Source organism: Scomber scombrus, chromosome 16 (genome assembly GCF_963691925.1).
Source record: "Scomber scombrus chromosome 16, fScoSco1.1, whole genome shotgun sequence".
In the NCBI taxonomy this organism is placed as follows: domain Eukaryota; kingdom Metazoa; phylum Chordata; class Actinopteri; order Scombriformes; family Scombridae; genus Scomber; species Scomber scombrus.
This window is the reverse complement of record NC_084985.1, coordinates 17,641,924-17,663,878: the sequence shown is the minus strand read 5'-3', so window position 1 is coordinate 17,663,878 and position 21,955 is coordinate 17,641,924. Positions and strand designations below refer to the sequence as shown.

The 21,955-nt window shown below is 42.0% G+C and overlaps 1 protein-coding gene across 1 annotated transcript in view; it reads left to right on the top strand.

The window, feature by feature from the left end:
* The first annotated feature begins 1,303 nt into the window (after window positions 1–1,303).
* Window positions 1,304–21,955, top strand: part of cdk6 (cyclin dependent kinase 6) — a 33,390-nt gene continuing 12,738 nt past the window's right edge. The window contains exons 1-4 of the mRNA XM_062435561.1: window positions 1,304–1,609; window positions 2,459–2,822; window positions 6,560–6,695; window positions 11,450–11,617. Coding sequence (XP_062291545.1) covers window positions 2,599–2,822; window positions 6,560–6,695; window positions 11,450–11,617 — 528 coding nt within the window. The 5' untranslated portion in view covers window positions 1,304–1,609; window positions 2,459–2,598. The remainder of the gene's footprint in view (window positions 1,610–2,458; window positions 2,823–6,559; window positions 6,696–11,449; window positions 11,618–21,955) is intronic.

Genomic DNA, 21,955 nt, shown 5'->3' with positions numbered 1-21,955 from the left:
GTTTCATACAGAATATATTGTTTTAAATGTATACACCTGATATAAGAGGTTATAATGTTAAAATTCATCACTTAAAATGATTTATTGAACTGAAACTAAACTAAGCTAATAAATCAAATAAAAAATGAAATAACACAGCAGGCTCTTACTTTATTTTAATTTTAGGTTACCTCTGTCACAGCTGCCAAAGGAGAAGAGATGATTTCTATTGATTAATGAGCATTGCCTCTGTCAAATAAATCAAATTTAAAAAAATAAATTATTAAACATTGAAAAATAAATGCATTAAAGCCTAGAATTAAAGCATTCATAACATTTATTTTTTCCAGAGGATATTAAAGTTTTAAGAATTGACAAATACATGTATTAAATGTTACAATTATTGACAGTAAATTACTTAACATAATGTAAATGTACATTGTAGTAACATTTGATATAAATAATCAAATTCAATCAATTAAACGTTTCATATTTCTTTCTGTTATTATTATTATTGTTGTTGTAAATATTATTATTATTGTTGTTGTTGTAATTATTATTATTATTGCGTAGTTGTAGCATAGGCTGTTAACATTTTTGGATGGTTTTGCAGCAAAATTTCCCCATCCTTTGCTCTGCAGCTAACCCACATGGCCAATAGGCCTGTTGCGGGGCATGGAGCCCTGCAAACGACCACCCGAGCAGACGAGCCCTCTCCTGCCACAGATCAAGCCACCGGGCCTTGAACCTGACCCCTCAAGACCATCTCGGGTGAGCTCGTCACATCGCATCTCCCGCTGGCGCATTGTTGCCTCAGGAGTCCCCTCAATGCTTTTTTTTGTTGTTGCTTTTTTTGCGGGAGATAGATAGTGTGGCCGTCCATCCAATAAACCTCCTCTCTCCCCACCCCCGATCCCCGCGGTGCTCCCGGTTTTGACACAGGAGACAAAACCCGCGGAGAGGACTATGAATGGTAGGCCGAGGGAGAGCAAAAAGGAGGCGGTGTGCCTTTGTAGTCGGGGAGGAATGCGGAAATGTCCCCGCTCCGTGTCAAACCTCTCTGAAGGGGGTCAGGCCACATTCAGCCGGCGTGGGAAAGCCAGGCAGAGACGGAGCTCACACAGGCTAGCGGGGCTGCAGTTGCATAGGCCTATCCGGGGATATAGCCTATGGAAGAAGGAGAAAAAAAAAAAAAGCAAAAGAAGAAAGAAAGAAGAAAATCCAGAGAAGAGCGAGTTTTTTGGAGGGCTATATCACGCATTTGCCTTTGTCCTATGCCCCCCCCCACCCTTCCACATACACACACACACCCCTCCCCAAAGTTTCAGTGAGAGTGTGTGCGCTAGTTTTCATACTGCGCTCCTCCACAACCTCCTCCTCCTCTTCCACCTCCTCCTCCTCCTCCCCTGTGTGAGTCTCTCTACCCGGGCTGGTGTAGTTTGAGGGGATGGGGGGTTAAAGCGTGCACCGTCCAACTACCTGTGTGGCCCCCGCATGGAGGACAGCGGACAGGGGATGCGTTAGATGCAGGAGCCTGAGCATTTTTTATCCGACACACCAATGCCTCCTCAGCAGTTTATCGGACATGCCGACGTCACGACATATTAGCCTATTGACAACATGAAACAAGGTAAACACACAAAAAAAGTTGCGTTATTTTCTGCTAAATATGACCGCAAAAATATCTTAAACGGGCTTGCATTGCTCCTTTACACTCCAATCACATTTTAAACACCAAAACGAGCAATTCATTGACTTGTTAGAATTGATTTTAATTATTTGAGGCAATTAAATTAGAAAAAAATAGAGGACGCTCTCTAAGGTGATGAAAACACATTTAAAACGTTGCCACTGCCTTGTTTTACTCATTTATAACGATTTCGGGTTTAAAATGTGATGTTAAAAGTGTGTTTAATGGACTGTTGCTGTAGGAAGTTTAAACAATGCAATCAGTAGACAGCCACGTGCTCGGCAAGTTTGTTTCGCGTCAAACAGAAAGTGATAAAAACAGGACAGGGACAAAGCTGGCTGCAGGTTATTTTACTTACTTAAAAACAAAGCTTTGTGTGTAAGGGTTGTGCTTTCTTTTTTTTGCGTGTTCTCTTTAAATGTCCTTGTTTTATTTCCTTTAACAGGGGTAAGACAGCCCACATGAACTTCACTTGAGCAACATTTTGCATGTGGGGTGTTCTTGTGAATGCGCGAGGCAGTTTAATGCAAAGCCAGCTTTAAGGGGGGAAAAACGTGCTTAATGTGGTTATTTTTGCATGCTTTTTTCACTTTGTGTTGGAGGTAGGATGACATGAGTTGCTGTGCGTAATAAGAGGAGGAGGAGTGGAAGTTGGGACGCAGCGGGGCTCTTGTGTTGATAGTCGGAATAAAACATGATGACAGTCCTGTTGTTGCCTACCTGGAGCACAATTTGAGCAAATGTGAGCAAGATTGTGACTTCCAACATCTGTGTCTCCCTGTTACCCAGGCATTGCATGTGCCGACCTTTTTTCAGTGAATATGCCTTTGTGAGAGAACTCTGGCTCGTCACCCTCGGCCGGGATTCCCCGCAATATTTTCAGCAAGAGACGAGAGAGAAAGAGAGAAAGAAAGAAAAAATCTGCAAAAATGGACAAAGAAAGTATTGGTGCTCAGTATGAGGCTGTGGCCGAGATTGGAGAAGGCGCTTACGGGAAAGTGTACAAGGCGAGAGATTTGAAGAACGGGGGACGCTTTGTAGCCCTGAAAAGAGTTCGTGTCCAGACGGAGGAAGAGGGGATGCCTCTCTCCACCATCCGGGAGGTGGCGGTACTGAGGCAGCTTGAAGCCTTTGAGCACCCCAATGTTGTCAGGTAAGTGAGGGGGCGAGGAGGTGGGCATTATGTATTTGTTTGCCTTTATCCCTGTATGTGTGTGCGTGTGTGTGTGTGTGTGTGTGTGTGTGTGTGTGTGTGTGTGTGTGTCTGTCTTTAAAGTGTAGGTTTGTATGACACACACTACTTCCTATTTGATGGTGTCTGGTGGCAACCATGCTGCCTCAAATGACCTTTAGTTGGAGGCCTGCGCTCCTCTAAAGTGTCCACTTTTTGCAGCAGCAGAAGTTCTTTTCTTTGACTCTTTTCTGCTGACAATATGGAAATGTGTGTTGCACAACAATTAGCTGCATTGCTGCTGCTGCTGCTGTACACAGGCAGTAGATGCACACCTGTCAGGTCTTCACATTTGTCCATTTTCAACCCTGGTATACACTGTTATTGTCCCATCAAGTGTGAAACCCAGCCTATTATTCCTTGTGACTGATCAGTTCCGATCACTTTGAACCAGGTCATACACTTTCCCTAATAAAAACTCTGATTTAAGAAGTCTGACAGAGACACACAGTCCTCCAAAACTAGATGTTTTCCCCCGTTTTGACCCCAGGAAAGGGTACTGGCTTACAGAATAAAGATTTTGCATCTTTTGAATTATAGATGCAAACACAAATAATGTACCCTAAATAGGCCTAAAGGGCAAGCACTTTAATCCACACATATTGAAGCTTGAAGTATGTCGTACCTGCAACGGATTTCTAGTAATGAGGCTTTCAATTTTTCTCATCAAAATTCTCATAGCTTGCACTTGCTGTCAATTGGATTTTAATGTATTTGATAATATATTCAAAGCATATGTGATCATATATTATAAACTCATGTATTATTAGTTTTTCCCCCCCAGAGCTTTTGACTCATGCCCATCTTCAGTGGATGGGACTTGCTCTAGTGTCATCATGTGACCTAAAAAAAAAAAGCTAGTAAGTGAACTAGGCCTGCAACCAATTATTATTTTCCATCACTTATTAATCTGTTGGTGGTTTTGTTTAGTAATAATTTGTTTGTTTTTTAAAAGGCATCACAATTGCAAACAGTAAATACTTATATATGAAAAGCTGTAGTTTAAAATGTCTACATAACCATTTCAAGCAGGTCACACAGAGTTTTAAGCATTTTTTTTGCATGCCAGGCCAGTGTGTGCCCATCAATACTGTCGTATGCTATCAAAGTGCTCTTTGATCAAACAGCAATTGCAACTAATTCACTGTAAAACCTGCTGCATTCACTGTATAAAGCCATTTAAAATAAAGACATGTTACATATAGCAAAGTTCTATAGCTGTCCTCTTCTCTGCTTTGCACACAGAGGCCATTTTCTTTCACTTTTGTAATGAATTGTTCACTCAGAGGTCAGTAGTCAGATACTGCGTCATTTGTTGGCACCAGCCAAGGTCTGACCTTGGTACTGGTTTTATTATGGAATATTTGGTGCGTTTGGGATTGAAGGGGAAGTTTTAAATGGACGTTTTAGAAGCATGGCCAGTACACTTGTGCTTCTAACAAAAATTCCCCAGTGTATCAATGAATAATGCAGGATAATGGTTATAGTTTTGTCATAATGGGATCACAATGGATTTTGTTCTCGCTGTGAGACACATGGGAGGATTAAAATTGTCTCATGTCAGTTTAATTTGGTAATATGCATTAGCTCCTTGAACCATTGGAGGAACCTCACTTTCCTCCAGTTTGACCAAACGACGTAGCCAAGTAGCTCAGGCCAGGAAGGATGCATTGTGGGCCTTCTGTCTGACTCCAGGCAACCCCTGGATGTTTGTAATAAGGCCCATTATTCATTCCATATGTTCAGTGTCTGCTGAGAGCCCCCATTGTAGCCCAACAATCGAGCCGTGAGGGGCGTTTAACCCCAACCGCTTCAAGAGGAGGGCGTCGTCTATTCTGTGACATCATGCACAGTACTAATACCTTGAACGAATCGCCTCTCACTCACTGCATCAACTCCAAAGCCCACTGATTACAAGGGTGTTGGCACGGACACATGATGCCTCGTTGGATAGGAATGAAACAGTTTCCGAAGACATTTAGTCATTTCTTTCCATGCTTCGATTTGAAACGGCTTATGTAGATCAGCAAGTTTGAGTTATAATAGCACATGCATTGAAAGTTGTTAAATATACAGGCGTGACACTGAGGATCAGCATGCATAGAATATTTGAAGCAATAATAATATTAGGACTCTTAGGTGTATTTCCCCAAATTTTACATCTATCTTTGCATTTTGAGATTTAAAGCTGACGCTGAGTGGTACTCTCAATCAGTCAAGACCCCACTAATTTAAACCCTCAAGGGTCTGTGCTAGGTGTATCCTTTCAACCATTCATTATTGTAGAAGTTATGCCTAAATCTAAAATTTAAAGATTTTAGAGATTTCAAACTGAATTTCCCAAGTCACATTTGTGCCAATAATTACCATGGATGTGAAAAGGCTTGGGTATACTAATGCTGTACTTTTATGTGAGTACAGTAACTCATGTACTCATTACTCTGAACACAGCATCTGTTAGATTGAGAGCCATCATGGCTCCCTTCGTCTCCTGTGTTACAGTGATGAAAGATGCTGCCTCTGCAGCAGCTGCACTCAACTTCCCAAAGAGCATCAGGAGTTGTCATAGTGCCGGTTGAGGAATGCTGCTTGTGGTCCCCATCTCTTTGAAGAGGACATACTGGATAGCTTTTTTTCAGCTTTTCACCAAAGCCTGCCTTGGCAGGTCTGCCGACATAATCTGGATTCTTGGCCTTAGTTTGTTGCCTAGTGAAACACAACCATAAACACTGGTGTTTGGAGCTTGATGGTCTTAAAAGTTTCAAAAGCTTTGCATTAAGTAGTGGGCTTTTTTTCTTCTTCAGGGTAACCTGAGGCAGTGTTATCAGGATTTACTGCAGTAGATGGATAAGTCTGATCTTGTGTGTCCGTTTTCTGCTTTTTTTTGTAATATCAAAAGACACAGATATCACTAATCAAATATAAGCTGTAAAAAAAACCTCTGGTTGTTACAAATGTCCAGAATATTTTACACTTGGTTGATTGAATTATTGGTCCAACCTCTTCTTCTTTTAAATGCTATGACGTGTTGTTTACTAGTGTAGTTAACTACTGGTTTTAAATTAAACCAGTTTTTAAAGACTTGATACAAGCTTATATGTTAGTTATGACATTGAACATAGCCATTTAAAATGGTAGACAAAAGGGTTAAAAATTACAGTTTATCAATCACAATACATTGTTACTTTGAATGTGATCAGTAGACATTTTCTCAGGCAGGTGTAACAAATAACAGCAACAATAGCTCCATCATATTGAGGTGTTCCAGTAAGTCATGCCAGTCCTACTATTATTGGTTACACCTGTGTAAGATGTCTGTTGTGTATAAAATCACTCTGTGTGCACTGTACTTACTTTCCTCCATTATATGGGAGTGTCCAAGTGTAAAGTAAAAAAATAATGTCAATTCATAAGTGTCTTAAATTTTAGAAATATCCGGTGTTTGTATTGTCTCTTATGAGAGAAAAATAATGGGTAAATAAAAGAGTGAATTCAGACAAAACCTACTTCTGCAGTAAAATAAGGAACATAATAATGTTCATATTCCTTGTTAGAAAAGAGATGCAGTCTTATTTTATTAGTTGTTGAAGCATGCTGAGCACAGTAGAACCCATGAAATCAATTGTATTGATCTATTCCTCCTGTTCCTCACGTTCCAGATTGTTTGATGTGTGTACAGTCTCTCGGACTGACCGTGAAACCAAACTCACTCTGGTCTTTGAGCATGTGGATCAAGACCTAACCACGTACCTGGAGAAGGCCCCTGATCCTGGAGTACCGCCAGAAACCATCAAGGTAACCAATCAATGTTATCTACATTTAGTGGATATGACGACTGCAGTCGACGAGGAATATATAAACTGTATTATTTAACAACTTCATTTGAAGTATTGCTTTAAATTTAAAGTGTGAGGGAAATCTGTTTGCTAATCCTCTGTGGCTTGGACATTGCATGACCGCAGCTGTGTCTGGATGGTACTGAGTGCCAGAGACATGGAGGACAGAGTGCAGCTTCCTCCAACATCAGAGGTACCGCGGTGTTTTGAAGGGCAGCACATGTGGCAAATGGGCTCCAAATTAGAGGCTCCCTGTCTTCTCTATTTTCACTCTGCCCTTTCTCTCCAAGTTTACACTGTGTCATGCATGGGCACATGAGCATTTTGAAATTGTGAAAGTAAATTTGAAAGGTTTGTTTCAAAACCTGAGTACATTTGATGGGGACGATTGTACGTCATAGTATATCTGCTGAAGGTACAGCCACCAATCACCTCTACTATCAGTTTCTCTAATATATCTAATAAATCCAGTGATCCCTTACAGTTTGCCAAAAGGTCGGAAGTGGACGTGTCACCAGCTCCTCTACTCTGTAACTGCTCCTTTTATTTTATCCTTTCCCACAAACATTTCTTTTCCAAAAATCTTTGGTTTTTGGTTTCACCCCCCGTTTGGTAGAAACAGTATATATTATACAATAATGGAGAGTTATAGCTCCATTTTTGGACAGGAGCCTCAGAGTTTAAGTGTCAAATTTGAAACAGAGAGGTTCTGGAAGCTAGAGTAACCGTTGGTTTTCACCCCAGGGCTGGGTTTACATGTGAGAGTTTTGTGTTGATGGGATGCTGTGCAAGCGTAGACGAGTCAGGTAGATCACACCTGAGGCTTTCCCAGGGTTTCTGCTGAAGTTGATACAGTATGTGGTGCCCAATTTCTTTGGATAGCTCTGTGATTGTCGTGATCATGTTGTGAGGTTTTAAATATTTTACTACTGCAGCAATATGGAAGCACCCACTTACATGACAACCCATACTTTCAAATGTAAGGGATAATTCATCATTTGCTTTTTGTCTAATGAACATTTATGCACTACCATTATATACTTAGTTGAAGAAGATCAATCCAAAACCAACTGATGAATTGACTTGCTACTTTTCTTGTTGTCTTTTGTAATATAATTGTAAACTGAATATAAGGTGATCGACAGTCAACGTGCATATGTCACCTTTGGCTCTAAATGTTTCACTGTTTTCTAACAAATAATCAATATTGGAATAATCATTAGTTGAAGCCCATGTATTTCTAGATTTTCATTGTTCATAAGGATCTGGATTTAAAACTCAGTGTAGATCCTAATTAGCAACAACTAGCTGATTAGTTATTTAATTAGTTTCATAGTTGGTTAATGTGTAAATGGCTGGTTTAGTGGTTCCAGTTCAGCTGATGTTTCTTCTTATTTTACAATACTGTAAATCAAAAATCTTTTTGTTTTTGACTTTTTGCTGAACAAAACGATCATTTTGGGCTATGGTCACTGCTGGTAATGATTCTCACTTTTAGTTTTTTGCCTTTTTAAAGACCAATTAAATGAAAAAATCATCAACAAATTAATCAATAATAACATTAATCATCAGGTGCAGCCCTAATTCATAGCACAAGATCTGTGGAGGTTCAGCCACTTGTTTGGCTGGTTTTAGACTCCATTTCTCCCTCCCTGTGCTTTCTCCTAACATTCATACAGCTGGAGCCACTGGAGGACAAAAGGACAATGACGGAGTGACAAGATGACACAGGCACCATACCCTGTTATTTCTAGAACAGTGGACACTGCACAGTAAACCCCAAAGTGCCCCCCTCTCCCCAACAACTTCATTTGCCCACAGCTATACCAGATGGCACCAGATTGTGGATTTAGTCGTGAAATCCCCAATTTAGCACACCTGTGCTCATCCAGTGCTCACTTGTGTGTCACCCTACAATATATTAAATCCACATTCACAGCTAATGACCCTAAACCAAAAAGACCAGGCATCATTTTCCACAAACCAATCTACCCAGACACCCCACCCTGGGCCAGCCTGTCCACTTCAGCCCTCCACCACCCACTCAGTCTTACTCAGACTCAAGACCCACCACATGGTCATTGATGAAAGAGGCCCTCCTCCAGAAATCAAATGAGCTGGAAGGACATCAAGCAGCCAGGGTGCCCCAGCCTCAGTGCTCCTCAGCCGGGCCAGCGCTTGGGTCTCACCCACCCTCCTCCACCACCATCGTCCAAGCCTCCACAACTCCATTCTCTGGGCCCATAAAGGGGGAGGTTAATGAAGCATGGGGAGGGAATTACACTAACGCTAACCGGCAGATGTCCCATATTGTGCCTAGCTACAATAAACAATATGGCTGCCTCTGGGACATTTGCATTAGAAAAGGAGGCGCACTCAGAAAGCCATGTTTTGACTGCATTTTGCAGTGGGCTGACTACTTTTTTCCTGGTCCTCCTGCTTTTTTCAGGGTCAGATCTGTTGCCTTTTTGTGTGATTTTGTTTCCTCCTGGCCAAGTTGTTTGTGGGGTTTTTGGTTGATGTGTTGCCAGTTGAAGACAGTTGTGTCTTGTGCAACTTTTCTGAGTTTCGTCGCTGCTGGATTCAACTGTGTGTGAGTCTACAAGGTGGCTCACTCTTGCACTCTGTGCCACATGTATTCTTAAACTTTGTTGCAGTATTAGATTAACTATTTTAATTTCCAAGCTAAGTGCTTTCCTGCAGGAAAGGCTATGAGTCATGCCGTTGAACATAGTTGGAATATTTTTCATTACTCAGTTGTAGTCGTAATTGATACAGCAGAGAAGGTGGCGCTCAGGCGGAGGGGGCCAAGATTGTTTGTGTGTTTGTCCAAGAGTCACACTTCTGAGATAATTAGTGTTTACTAGGAAATGCTGCTGAAAGGAAGCACGGGGAAATGGCTATTTAAAGCAGAGAGGAACTGATTGGAGGGGGTGGGGGGGGGGTGCTCTATTGTGTCAGCCCCCCTACACACATACACACACACACACACACACACACACACACACACACACACACACACACACACACACACACACACACACACACACACACACAACATAACCAACTGCCTGCCTCTGTCCTATGGCCCTGTCTGTCTGCTGCCCTCCTCGCTAGGTCATGGCTGGATGGAGATGTAGAAAGGAAGGTCTGTTTATGCATCCTGCCTGCCCTTGGTCAGAGGGCACACACACATGCACATGCTTGCACACCCACACCCACACCCACACCCACACACATACACACACATTGATACAGGTTTACATACACACAAATAGATATGTAGACACACATAATGTCAACACGAGGCCAGGAGGTAATACAGTTTGTGTGTACCCCACACACACACACACACACACACACACACACACACACACACACACACACACACACACACACACACACACACACACACACACACACACACAGGCATTACTCCCCATCTCCACAGTATGCTGTGGGGCGCCCTGTCTCCTCTGTGGCCAGCACAGCAGCCAGCCCCGCGCCGTTTGCTAATGTTTTCTGCTTGAGTGTGCAGACCCCTTTGACTCACTCACCAGCTGGTCAGCCAGTGAATAGAGCTGTGGGCTCAGGTCCATGTCACTTGTGAGGTCTTGGCGGAGGGTTTTGGGGGTGTGTGTGTGTGTGTATGTGTAGGGGGCATGTGTGTGTGCTTAGAGGGGGGCAACACACCAACCCCAGCATCAAGACATTTCACTTTCTAAATGTCTTTTGCACACAAATGTACTCACTTGGTTGCTGTTCTAACAGGTTAAATGGTCATTCACTTTAAATTTAACCCACCGAAGCTTCTTCATTTGGTATATTTGCATTTTAATCGGTCAGTAGCCCTTAAACTGAAATAATCAAACTATCTTACCTTTGGTATGTTTTTATTTTTTTTGTAGTCAAAAGCACCTGGCCACGAGCCCTTCACCATTACTTATTTGTTTACAGGTGCAGGACCTGTTTGAGAGTATTTCAGTTTGAAAAGAACAAGTCTAAGCTGGTTTGACATAGTTCATTCGTGTTCACACCAGCTTTACTTTAGCTTGTGTGTCACGTATGCAGTGTCTACGGCGATTTCTGAGGTCAGCATTTGGGCATAAAACGAGAACGAGTGCCAATTAACTCAAGCAGGACAGCTGCTGAGAAACAGAGAGCTATCCTTGTACAGAGCGGGGCCTCTCCTTGCCTCTGTCATTTGTGTGTGTGTATGTCAGTTATCAAACATCTGCCACAGTCGACAAGAAAAGACACAGGCCTCCCTGAACTCCCTCTATACCACAATGTATCCGCCTTTTTATAGTTACCTTCTCACTGCAGGGTCTTTTCATTCAGGCCTTTTGTTGGTGATCTGATTCAAATGTCGAGATTTGAGTTGTGTGTGGGGAGGGGGGAGGGATATTTTGCTAGCACAATTAAGGCTGAACTATGCAGGTGATCAAATTCATCAATTCAAATTCAGTAATTCATAGCCACATATTAAAAATGAAAACAAATTTCAACCATCTGGTCTGTGCTGTTACATTGTTCGCTCAATCATCTCACACCCTTCATCGCCACTTTTAACCTGACCTTGTATCTACTATCAACGACTACAATATCCTGAAGCTTAGCTCATCTCTGTATTAACTTTTTGGCCTTGTCATGTTTCCAAAAAAATCCATCCCCACTCTCTCTCTTTGTTCTTTCCGTTTTGTTATCTGACAGGATATGATGTACCAGCTGCTCCAGGGGTTGGACTTCCTGCACTCCCACCGCGTGGTTCACCGTGACCTGAAGCCCCAGAACATCCTGGTCACCAGCGGAGGACAGATCAAACTGGCCGACTTCGGCTTAGCCCGCATCTACAGCTTCCAGATGGCGCTCACCTCCGTGGTGAGTTGCGTGTTCATAGGTCTGATTCGATATTCCAAAGAAAGCTTCCCAAACGCTGCGAGCTCACAGTTTCGCAGCTTTGCAGACACAGACCGACTCAGATGGGGGTGTATGACATGAGCTAATATACTGCATCATGACGTTATGGAAAGTTTTGAACCCCTTTGCATCTGTCTACTGTAGTAAAAATTAAGTATTACACCTGCATCCATTACATCTAGTGTTTAAAATCTCAACCAGTCTGTTTTTTTTAATATAAGTTGTCACTTATAACAATCTAGTATGTTTTTAGGTGTTTTTTTTAGCAAGTATTGAGAGAATGTAAATCATTTAGATCGCAATTGTACATGAGCTGTTTTTATTTCAAAGTGAACATATGCATAAGTGAAAGAATACGCCTCATCTATGTACTCTTGACATGCAAAGAAAATAGATACACTTATCACCCGTGGGTTTTCCTTTGCTCTCTGAAACCACACTTTGATTTTCAACTCCATTATCACTACTATGACATCTGCTGTTTCTTTTTACACAAGTAGACTGTATAACTGACCTAGAAAATGCACTCAATAGCAGTATCTGTAGACCCAGCAGTAGGTGTGTGCGTGACAGTGCTTTTGTTATTGCAAGTTTATATTTTAAAGCTGAACAAACTCACTCGCTGTCATTCACATTAAGGCTTTTTTGATAAAGACACACTCACATACACATACACAGACACAGACACGCCGCCACTGCCTTGAACTACCCTCCCGTCTCCTGAGAGTTGGATGAAAAGCGTCTAATGTGATGTAGCGGGCACTTAAAGGGCATCAGCGGGTAGCTCGGCAGCACTGGGCCAAACGATATAGGATTTCTCTGTGTAAATTGAGAGCCAAAGGCCCCCGTGGCCTGTCTCAGGAATCCCTCAGTGGCCGTCGCAGACAGGGATGGAACAGAGGAGAGAGGAGAGACAGACACCCCTCCCTTCCCGCGGTCGGTACTTTGATGTCCAACTGTTGAGCTCTAGGCTCTGATGTCCAGATAAAATAGAGAGACTGAAAGGAGTCTTTGGAAGCGCTTGAAAATAGGGAGAGATGAGACTTTTAAAAAACAGCAACAGTAGCCCACTAACTTTTTTTAATGTGCTTTTTATTTATGTAGGAAAGGTTTTCTAATCTGCTTCGAATTCACACATGCAGTCATGCATTTTATTTCCTTCACTGATCAACATCACCAGAACCAAACCTTCATTAATCATAAATCATTACATTTGGGTTTGGATATTGTTTAAGTACAGTATATTTCATGTCTGGTAAGGTTTGCATTTTGTATTATTGTATTTAAGTTTTATGTTTCATGTTTTTAATTTAATGTATGAGTTTCTCTGTTGGTCTGTTCAGAGTTGTCATGTGGTGCTTGTAGAGATGGAGATTGAATCAATCTAGTAAAAGCATAAGCGACAGAAAGTCACAGACATGAATGACGGACAGACGACAGAAACTTCTTTGCAGTAATCCCAGTAAGATGCTCAGTTTTGACCAGTGGTAATACAACTTATAGTACATTTGTAAAATGTACTATAAGTTACAATTGTTCATCCCACCTGCTAAGGAGGATTTGAGGAGATGCAGGGATGGAGCTGAAGGCCAGGCAGCTCATATTATGCAGAGTTAGCAACGCTCATGGCTCATCCAGTAGCACAACATCTGCCCGTCCAATGTAAATATAAACATCCTTTGGGAAAGAATGTAAACTTAAATTCTGCTCTCAGCATCCAAATAGACTGCCATACGTCTGTGCCACCGTCACAGGACAACAAGAGACGAGCAGCCGGGCCGGCGGACACTAAGCAGGTGCTCCAAACTTCATATCAGACATAACACGGACTCTTTGTCCTCTGAGACCAATCTCTTACAGACGACAAACATGGTCTTTGCGTAAACCATTTCATAATGCAATTGAAAACATTACATACCATTTGTTGTAAGTAAAATACCAAAATCCACGACTCCGCGGTCTGCACACGGATGCAGCTTCACACTGAGGTGAAAAGAAATTATTACAGCCCATCACACACAAGGAGAGGGCGGGTCATTTACACAGAGAATTTATTTCTACACTAATTAAAATCAAGTGAACTTCATGTTACACTGTATTGCTTCAACTATTATAGCTTCTCCTTCTCCTGAAATGTACTGTCATTTGAGTTTTATATGTTTTATTGAATTAGGTGCAATAACTAAGTTGGCTTGTTGAGCATTTGACAGCTTTATTTTTCTTGGCACACCAGCAAAAGTAGTCATTGCAGGCCATTTTCAAATATTTTGCCTGTTTTATTGTATTTCATTATACGTATATTATCCTTATTATATTATACTCATTATATGGACAATAAACCACTCTTGTAGATCTCAAGAAGACGAGCCAAAACGACACATCACAGTAAACAGCTAAAGTAGAATATTGTAAGTTAACAGGTGCTATCATTATCAAGACAGCTTTTGTAAGGAAGTACTAATAAATATCAGGACCGATTCATTCGAATTTTGTCAAATGATTTTCTCTGTATGAGTAGGGTCTGCTTATAGTTCTGTATCAAGGGTAATTTTTATGATTCAGATAAAACTTTTCAGTATTTCCGAAATTAATTTCTGTAATCTATCATTCAGATCTATAATACCCAGCTAATTCTCAAAGGAAGACATAACTAAACCATCAAATTTACATAGTGTTACACAATATTCAGTGTATATGTTATGTGTGTGTGTGTGGTTTCAGAGGAGCCTTTATCTATTGAGAAAATGTTGCACTTCTTTATGACTAAGAGGGGACACTTTTCGTTAGGGGGTTGAAATCTCACCCCGGGAATCCACCTTCAGATAAGGATGACAGATGTCGAGTCCCCGAAATTACTTGCACACACACACACACACACACACACACACACACACACACACACACACACACACACACACACACACACACACACACACACACACACCACACCACACCACACCACACACACACACAGACACTTGACATGTGAAGCAGTTTGCACACACATTCATTTCCTTCCTTGGTTATACAGATTGGGACACAAAAATGAAATGGAGGTGGTTTGTGTGTGTGTGTGTGTGTGTCTGTGTGTGTGTGTGTGCATGTGCATGCATGCACTGGAGCAGGGCGCTGCAACGTGAGCACGGGATCTTCGGTTCCAGATGAATGTTCCTGTGTCTGGAATCCCCCTATCCGTCCCTGCAACACACACACATAAACACACACGCGCGCACAAACACACACACACACGTACACACAATCTCCATTCATCCATTCAGTGTTTCCTCTTGCTAATAAAAGCAGATAATCTACATTGTATGCAGCGCACATGTACACAAATACACACACTATTTAAGAGGATCTTCCCCTTTGCCCAACAGACCAGCAGTTACTTATTTAGTCACCTAATGCCACCGTTACTGGCAGACAGATGGGCTTTGGAGAACTGCTGTTGCTTAAGTGAACAAGACACTTCTCTCTCTCACTTTCAAAGTGATTCATTTAGCACTTGTAGAACAAGAAGATGGCTGAAGTGAGCATTTGCATAAAGTTGTCAAAAAGAGTCCCTCTGTCCTCTCTCCTTTTTTCCCCCATCATTGTTAACTGAAACTTGCACTCATTCTGCTAATGATTTACCAGAATTGTGTGAACTTCTGTTTTTGTGATGAATTTGCTTTCTCACCTAGCAACATGCTGCGTTGTTAATGTCATTGACAAAACTTGCAGTCTGTGCATGTGTGTGTTTAAAAAGTGTATGACGGTGCATTAGCACATGCATGGCTGCATGTGACTGATGGCCCCCTCGGCATCACCCACCTACCATGTCGCACATATTTCACCCTCCCTGAGAGAGGGAAAGAGGGGGGGAGACCACCCATTGGGTTGGTACAGAGGTCCAGATTAGGCTGCCCCTGGCAGTCCCTGGGGGTCCGTTGCTTTGTTGATGTTTTTTTAATGACCCCAGTCTAGCTACAGCCACATTGTACTGCCTTGATTGACAGGCAGATGGGTTAATCTGACATACCAGAAAAGAGTAGAGTAGGGCCTGTTTTTGTCCATTTCTGCCAAAGTGCTTTTGAGGAAAAGGTTTGCTTTGATGGATGATGCTTGAATTTGGAATAAATTCTGCAGCAAATCTTAATGCAAAATACATAACACGACTCTGCAGTGTTACAGAAATGTGTAATGCAGCATATTTTATTAACATCCGAATACTGCTACAAATTTGGGCATGTTTGATCAAAGACACTGCTATACATTAGTATTCTTAACAAGTACGAAGGAAACTGATTCAGTCAAAGTTAAGGGACATTCCTAAAACATCCTGTGACCAAAAGTACTTTTACTCTGAACTGACCAAATGTGGACTAACTTCAGGACTCCTAAGGTTTTGGTCTTAAGAGTAATTACTAACTCTTATGCTTGTGAGTCAGAAGTAGTCCAAAAGACTGATAAGTCACTAAGAATAAATAATAAATTGGAATTTTTTTTCGTCAACTAATCACTGCAGAAGTACGTGACTCATGATACATGATGTGTATGGGGTTGACCCCATTGTTATGGGGTCAACCCCACCTCCTCTCTCAGTTTAGGACTTCGCTCATTTCCTTTGTAAAAGTCGCTCTCAGCAGCTCTGTGAACAGGTCTAGTGAAAGAACTTTAAGTGCCATTTAGGAAGACTACTAGTGGTAAGATAAGACCATTTGTCTTGTGGCTCCTGATCTGGAGGTGATAGAGGGACTAGAGGCTACTTCAGGTGTTGTTTTCAAAGGATAACCTCCATTAACCTGACAGTGGTTGTCTTCCCATCTTCACCATCCACACATTGCTAACCATTGTAATACAAGGCTGACTGGATAGTCCCATGCAACCCATTAGCTTTCACTCTCATGCATATCATGCGCATGTTGTTGCCTGACAAATTGGATTTGGTAAATTCAAGGGGAATGCCACCAGACTTTTATGTTAGCACTTGTCGTGGGCACAAAAATAAACTTGAGGGGTTTCCATAATTTATAGGAGATGACAAAATAAGCGTATTGGTGGCAAACATGTTTCTGTCTTGCCTCTGACCTTATCTTAAGTCTAAATAACAGGCTGTTATTGAGTTACACAATAGCTAAATGGAATTTTATGAGGCCTTGTCCTTTCAAGTCTGTTTCAGCGAATAAATGGCTTCTAAATTTTCTTTTAATATGATCAAATGAAGAAATTATTTTTAGCTTTTTGAGTAGTTATCTTCTGAGACAATCTGTGATGTCACTGTCATAGTTTCCTGTAAACTCTTTTATAGATGACAAGCAGAGGAGTAAAATGGTTACCTGATCAAAGGTATCTGCCCAATTCTTCCCCTCATCCCCTCTGCTTATAGCCCTCCCACTACGCTTACCAGAATAAGACACCCATATCTCAGACGACATTAAACAAATCGAAACCAGATTTCCTGCCCGCACTCAGACAGCAGACCGGCTCTCACAATACAAAGCTTTCAAGAGCAGTCAGACTCTATTCAGTCTGGACTTCTATTTTCACTATGTATGTGTTTCCCATTTTGGGCCCTTGCTCGACTGTGTTAAAATCTGTGAGTTAGCGGAAAGTTTAGATTGGTAATCTCTCACTTGTGGCACATTATAATAATCTTCCAAGATAGAGATGATAATGAAGATTAGATTTCTTCAAATTGGCAAACTGCATGTTTGCAGATGATGACTTTTTATCTCTTTTGGTTTTCATAGTTTATGATAAAGCTTTTTTTATTGTGTCACAAAGTTTCAAGAAGTCTCACGGCTACAAGCATCAGTAGCGCACTGTCTCAAGTAGTGCAACAGAATTCAAGAACAGAGCCTAATGAAAGTGAAATTTCTCAGTGATGAGCAACAATGAACTGGACAGTTGTGTCTGTGAATCTGCTCCTTTGCCAGACAATGTGTTTCTACTCTCGACAGACAGACAGACAGACAGACAGAAAGAGAAAGAGAGAAGCAGGCAGCAGCAGGGAGAGGGAGGGGGGGAAAAACCCTTGCACTGCACGCAGGAGAGCACGTGCAGCGCACTCTGGGAATGTTTAGATATCTCCTCAAACGGCTCCGCATGGGAAAAAAAGGAAAAGTCATCCTCTATGCTTTGACTGCAGCCGGCTGGAGCAAAGGGGCTGGCCCCAATTTGACATAAGCAAACACACACACAGCTCAGTACATGCACACATACAGTATATGAACGGGGATATGCTGCACATACACACATTCTAACACAGACAATTGCATTGTTATCAATGATTGTTCCCACACACATACACTCACATGCACATGCACTTATTTGATTTGTGTGTGTGTGTGTGTGTGTGTGTGTGTGTGTGTACCCCCTTTTAGTGAGTCAGACGGAGCAGCGGTAGCACCCCCCTACACACACTCCTCTTGCACTTCACTGTATTGATCGGTCTCTTGGCAGCGGTCCAGGTGGGGAAAAGGGGGTACTGACCGGTGGTTGCGGTGCATGTGCGCACACACACACACACATGCACACGCACACAGCAGCATCTGGATATTAAAGCCTTGTCTGTACCAGCAACGGCCAGAGGAAGAGGAGGAAAAAAAGAGAAAAAATTACAGCATATATCAGGAATTTTCCAGCTAATGATGTGCGGATGTGGTAGCACTGGGGAGAGAGAGCCACTGACTGTGCTGTCTTTGTTTCGCTCGCCGAGGGCCCCATGCTGCATTCCTGTATGCTGTGCATACTTTGGCAACAGTTGTAGTCCCAGTTTTTTTTCTGTTTTACTGTATACAGTTTGTGTGCTGCTCTTGCACTTTTCTTTCTGTAGTCTCTCCCTCCTTCAGTGTCTGTGCCTCCATCTACCTTTCTCCCTCACCTCTCTTTTGAATCTCCCTCCTTCTTCCCTTTCTTGGCCTGGTGCAGCAGCATTGTTGGGACCTTAAATTGTCCTTTTTGCAGAACAAGAGAAAGAAGGAGGGAAAGTTAGGGAGGAGTGAAATAATGGTGTTTACAGCATGGCTGACTGCTGGAGCTTCGAATGAGGCCTCTCTGGAGACACAACATCACAGCCTCAGCCCCACTGTACTCTCAGGATGCATAGTTTTGCTCATATTATTATTATAACATCCGCTCTCCCTCTCCCATATGTGGCTTGCCTATACACTCTGAAGCCTTTATCCCTTTTCCCTCAGAGATTCACTTAGGAAGACTTTAATTTGTGGTGGATTACTTTCAGGAATGTAATCAAATTCTAGCTTAAGACTCAAAGCATGAAGCAGTTGAGTCATTTACCTGAGAGACTTATCTGCACTGCACAGTTATTCCACTTTATTCAGTAATTGCTGAATGAGTTAAAGCTTCCAATCATGCCCTTATTGATTCAATTACAATAGTTATTTGGCCTCCGGTGTTTCCAAAGTGCTGGTCTGTGCAGTGTGCAGTGTGTGTAGATGGTATGTGTCTGTGTGTGCAGTGGTGCTCTTTCATCCTGGGCTTCCTCAGTGAGAGGGAATGTAAACACAGGTCCGGGCCAAGCTCCATCAGCCCCAGTGCCTCCGGCGCTGCAGCCCTAAGCCCCGGCTTCAGTCATCCTTATGGCATCAGGTCACTGCGAAGGTCCACACATAGAGCGACATGAAAACGCCAGTGTCATGGTAGTGGCGGCGGGGGTCGAAGAGGATAGGGGGGGTGTGTGTGGTTTCCAACAGTTCCACGATTTGAGGATTTCATTTAGTAGTTTTTGCCATTATTGCCATGGGTTACTTTTAAAACAGTACTAAATATTATCATGAAAGTCATCGCTGAGATCATGGACAGGGCACGAAACACAAGCGGTCAGACTTTTAAACAATTACTTTAACAGAAGGTTACATGAGGAGGGTTATGTTAAATATGAAGCTACAGATATCAGCCGGTTGGCTTAGCGTAGCATAAAGACTGGAAGAAGGGGAAATAGCCTGTCTTTGTCCAAAGTTTAAAAAATCCGCCCACCAGCACCCCTAAAGCTCACAAATGAACATGTTGTAATACATGTTGTAATAAACCAGATTTATCCCTTCAACCTCAAACACATGCTGCAGATAACTTTCATACATTTGCAGAACACATACACTCAAACGCCCCTGGCACTGAAGCACATTCATCCAGGCAAAAGCAGGTGCTCAGTCAGTCACGTGCAACCACTCACACATACACAAACCAAACGCCCCCGCGCTCACATGCATGCACCCTATTGTCATTATCCTAGGCTGTGCATGCACAGTGCGCTGGTGGCATAGGTCCGGTCCGGATGTTGCAAGTCAGACATGCTTGGAGGTCCAGACCAGGAGGTCTGGAGGTCCTCTGGGGCAGGAGAAGCCATTTCCTCCCTGAAGCGGAGCAGGGAGGAGAGAGCAGCAGTGAGAGTTGAGAAGGATGGTGTTGGTGGTGGTGAGGGGGAGGATGTTCTCAGCAGAAAGGAATTCCCAGAATGTTGTCCTTTAATCTGGAGTCAGCCTCACACACTCTCTATGTCTCTCAGTCTATTTCTCTCTCTTTTTTTTCCCCTCCCTCAGCTTTATCTGACCTCTTCTGTTACCATGCGGAAGGGAAGAAGGCTGTCAGATGGGCAGCAAGACAGATTGAAAATGTAAAGCAGCTGACCTAAGTCACTGAACACTGTATTATACAGTTTAGGGCTGACTCACGTTTGCTCTGTATCCTGTATGCTTGTGTCTTCACGTAGCCTGCACAGATAAAGGAGAGCAGGAGAGGGTAATGAAAGGATATGTGAAGCAGAACAGAGAATGAGATGAGAGGGTGAGAAATGGAGACTAAGGAAGAAGGAATGCAAACGTGGTCGGAAGAAGAGGAAGGGAAAGGACAGACAAAAAGCTCAGAGAACATCATTGAAGTTGGGGAATGTCCTCTTTCTTTTTAGAACAGCCATTGAGAAAACTGTTATTAAGTTTAAGTTTGGAGATATTTAGTATAACTTGCAGAGTTAGGAGTATTTTATGGAGAGTTTAAAAGTGTGTGTGTGTGTGTGTGTGTGTGTGTGTGTGTGTGTGTGTGTGTGTGTGTGTGTGTGTGTGTGTGTGTGTGTGTGTGTGTGTGTGTGTGTGTGTGTGTGTGTGTGTGTGTGTGTGTGTCTGTGTCTGATCAAAGTGCATCCATGGATATTACAGGCTCTCCAACCATTCTGAGTCAGCTTTACTGTGTTTCAGACGTGCGTTTTACAGACTCGTCAGCTTACAGAAACGGAGAGAGAAGAATTTTATAGAGGAGTAAGAGTTTGCAGGAGAGAGGGAGGTTAAAAGGTGAGGAAGATTGCTGACGGGAAAGCTGTGCTGACTGACTATAATACATAATATTCTCAAACTTCAGATTGACAGTTGCAGGCACTCTTTTCCCAAACAATTAACGATAGCGGACTAAGTATTCTCAGAGAAGGGTTTCGTTCACAATTAATCAACGCTTGTCTTGTGTTTATAAGTGACAGTTGCTATGATTTGAAGGAAGGTGGGCGAATGCTAGAAATAAACCAGTTTCTTCTCTGGTAAATGTCATTTACAGGTTTGGGCAACCCAAATTCTGTCGTTGGAAAAGTGTGGAGGAGTTTGTTTCACACGCCATTGAATATAAGGGTGGATGTTATTACATAAGACTGTTAATGTCAACAATTGAAACCAACAATTAAATGATCAACAGCAACACTTAAAAAGCAAAAGTGAACTATTAAGCATACCCATTCAGAGGTGTAAAGAGTGCTAAATTATTTTACCCAACCACTGTTTTTATGGTTCAATTGCACTATAGTAAAAATACTTTTGTAAACATCCCCTGAAATAACAGTAAAAAGTAACTTATTTGAAATGTACATAGTATAAGTTACCTAGTTTTTGTTGAACTGTGTGGTTGTTGAGGTGCAAATAGACCTCGAGGCTTGAGGACCTTTCCAAGGAAATGCAGACTGGCGCATGTGCTGTATATAAGATGTTTTTACTTTTAAATCACCTTTTATTGAATACAGTGCATTAACAAATTAAATTAAAACATGAAGTGATCATTGCAGAAATACTTTTAAATGGAATTAAAAAAAAGACAAAATACATTAATAAAAAGCTAAATGAAATAAATAAACTTGAAATACAGTTTAACCAAAATTAGAAATGAACATGATATCAAACAAAGTATACTATTCAAGTCACATATATTAATGTGAGATGACATTGCAACGAATGGCTTGGGGGAAAAGGGGAATTGAATAAAAAACAATTTAAACATTTCCTTTCTTAGTATGAGTCAGAACATAGAAAGAGGAAAACA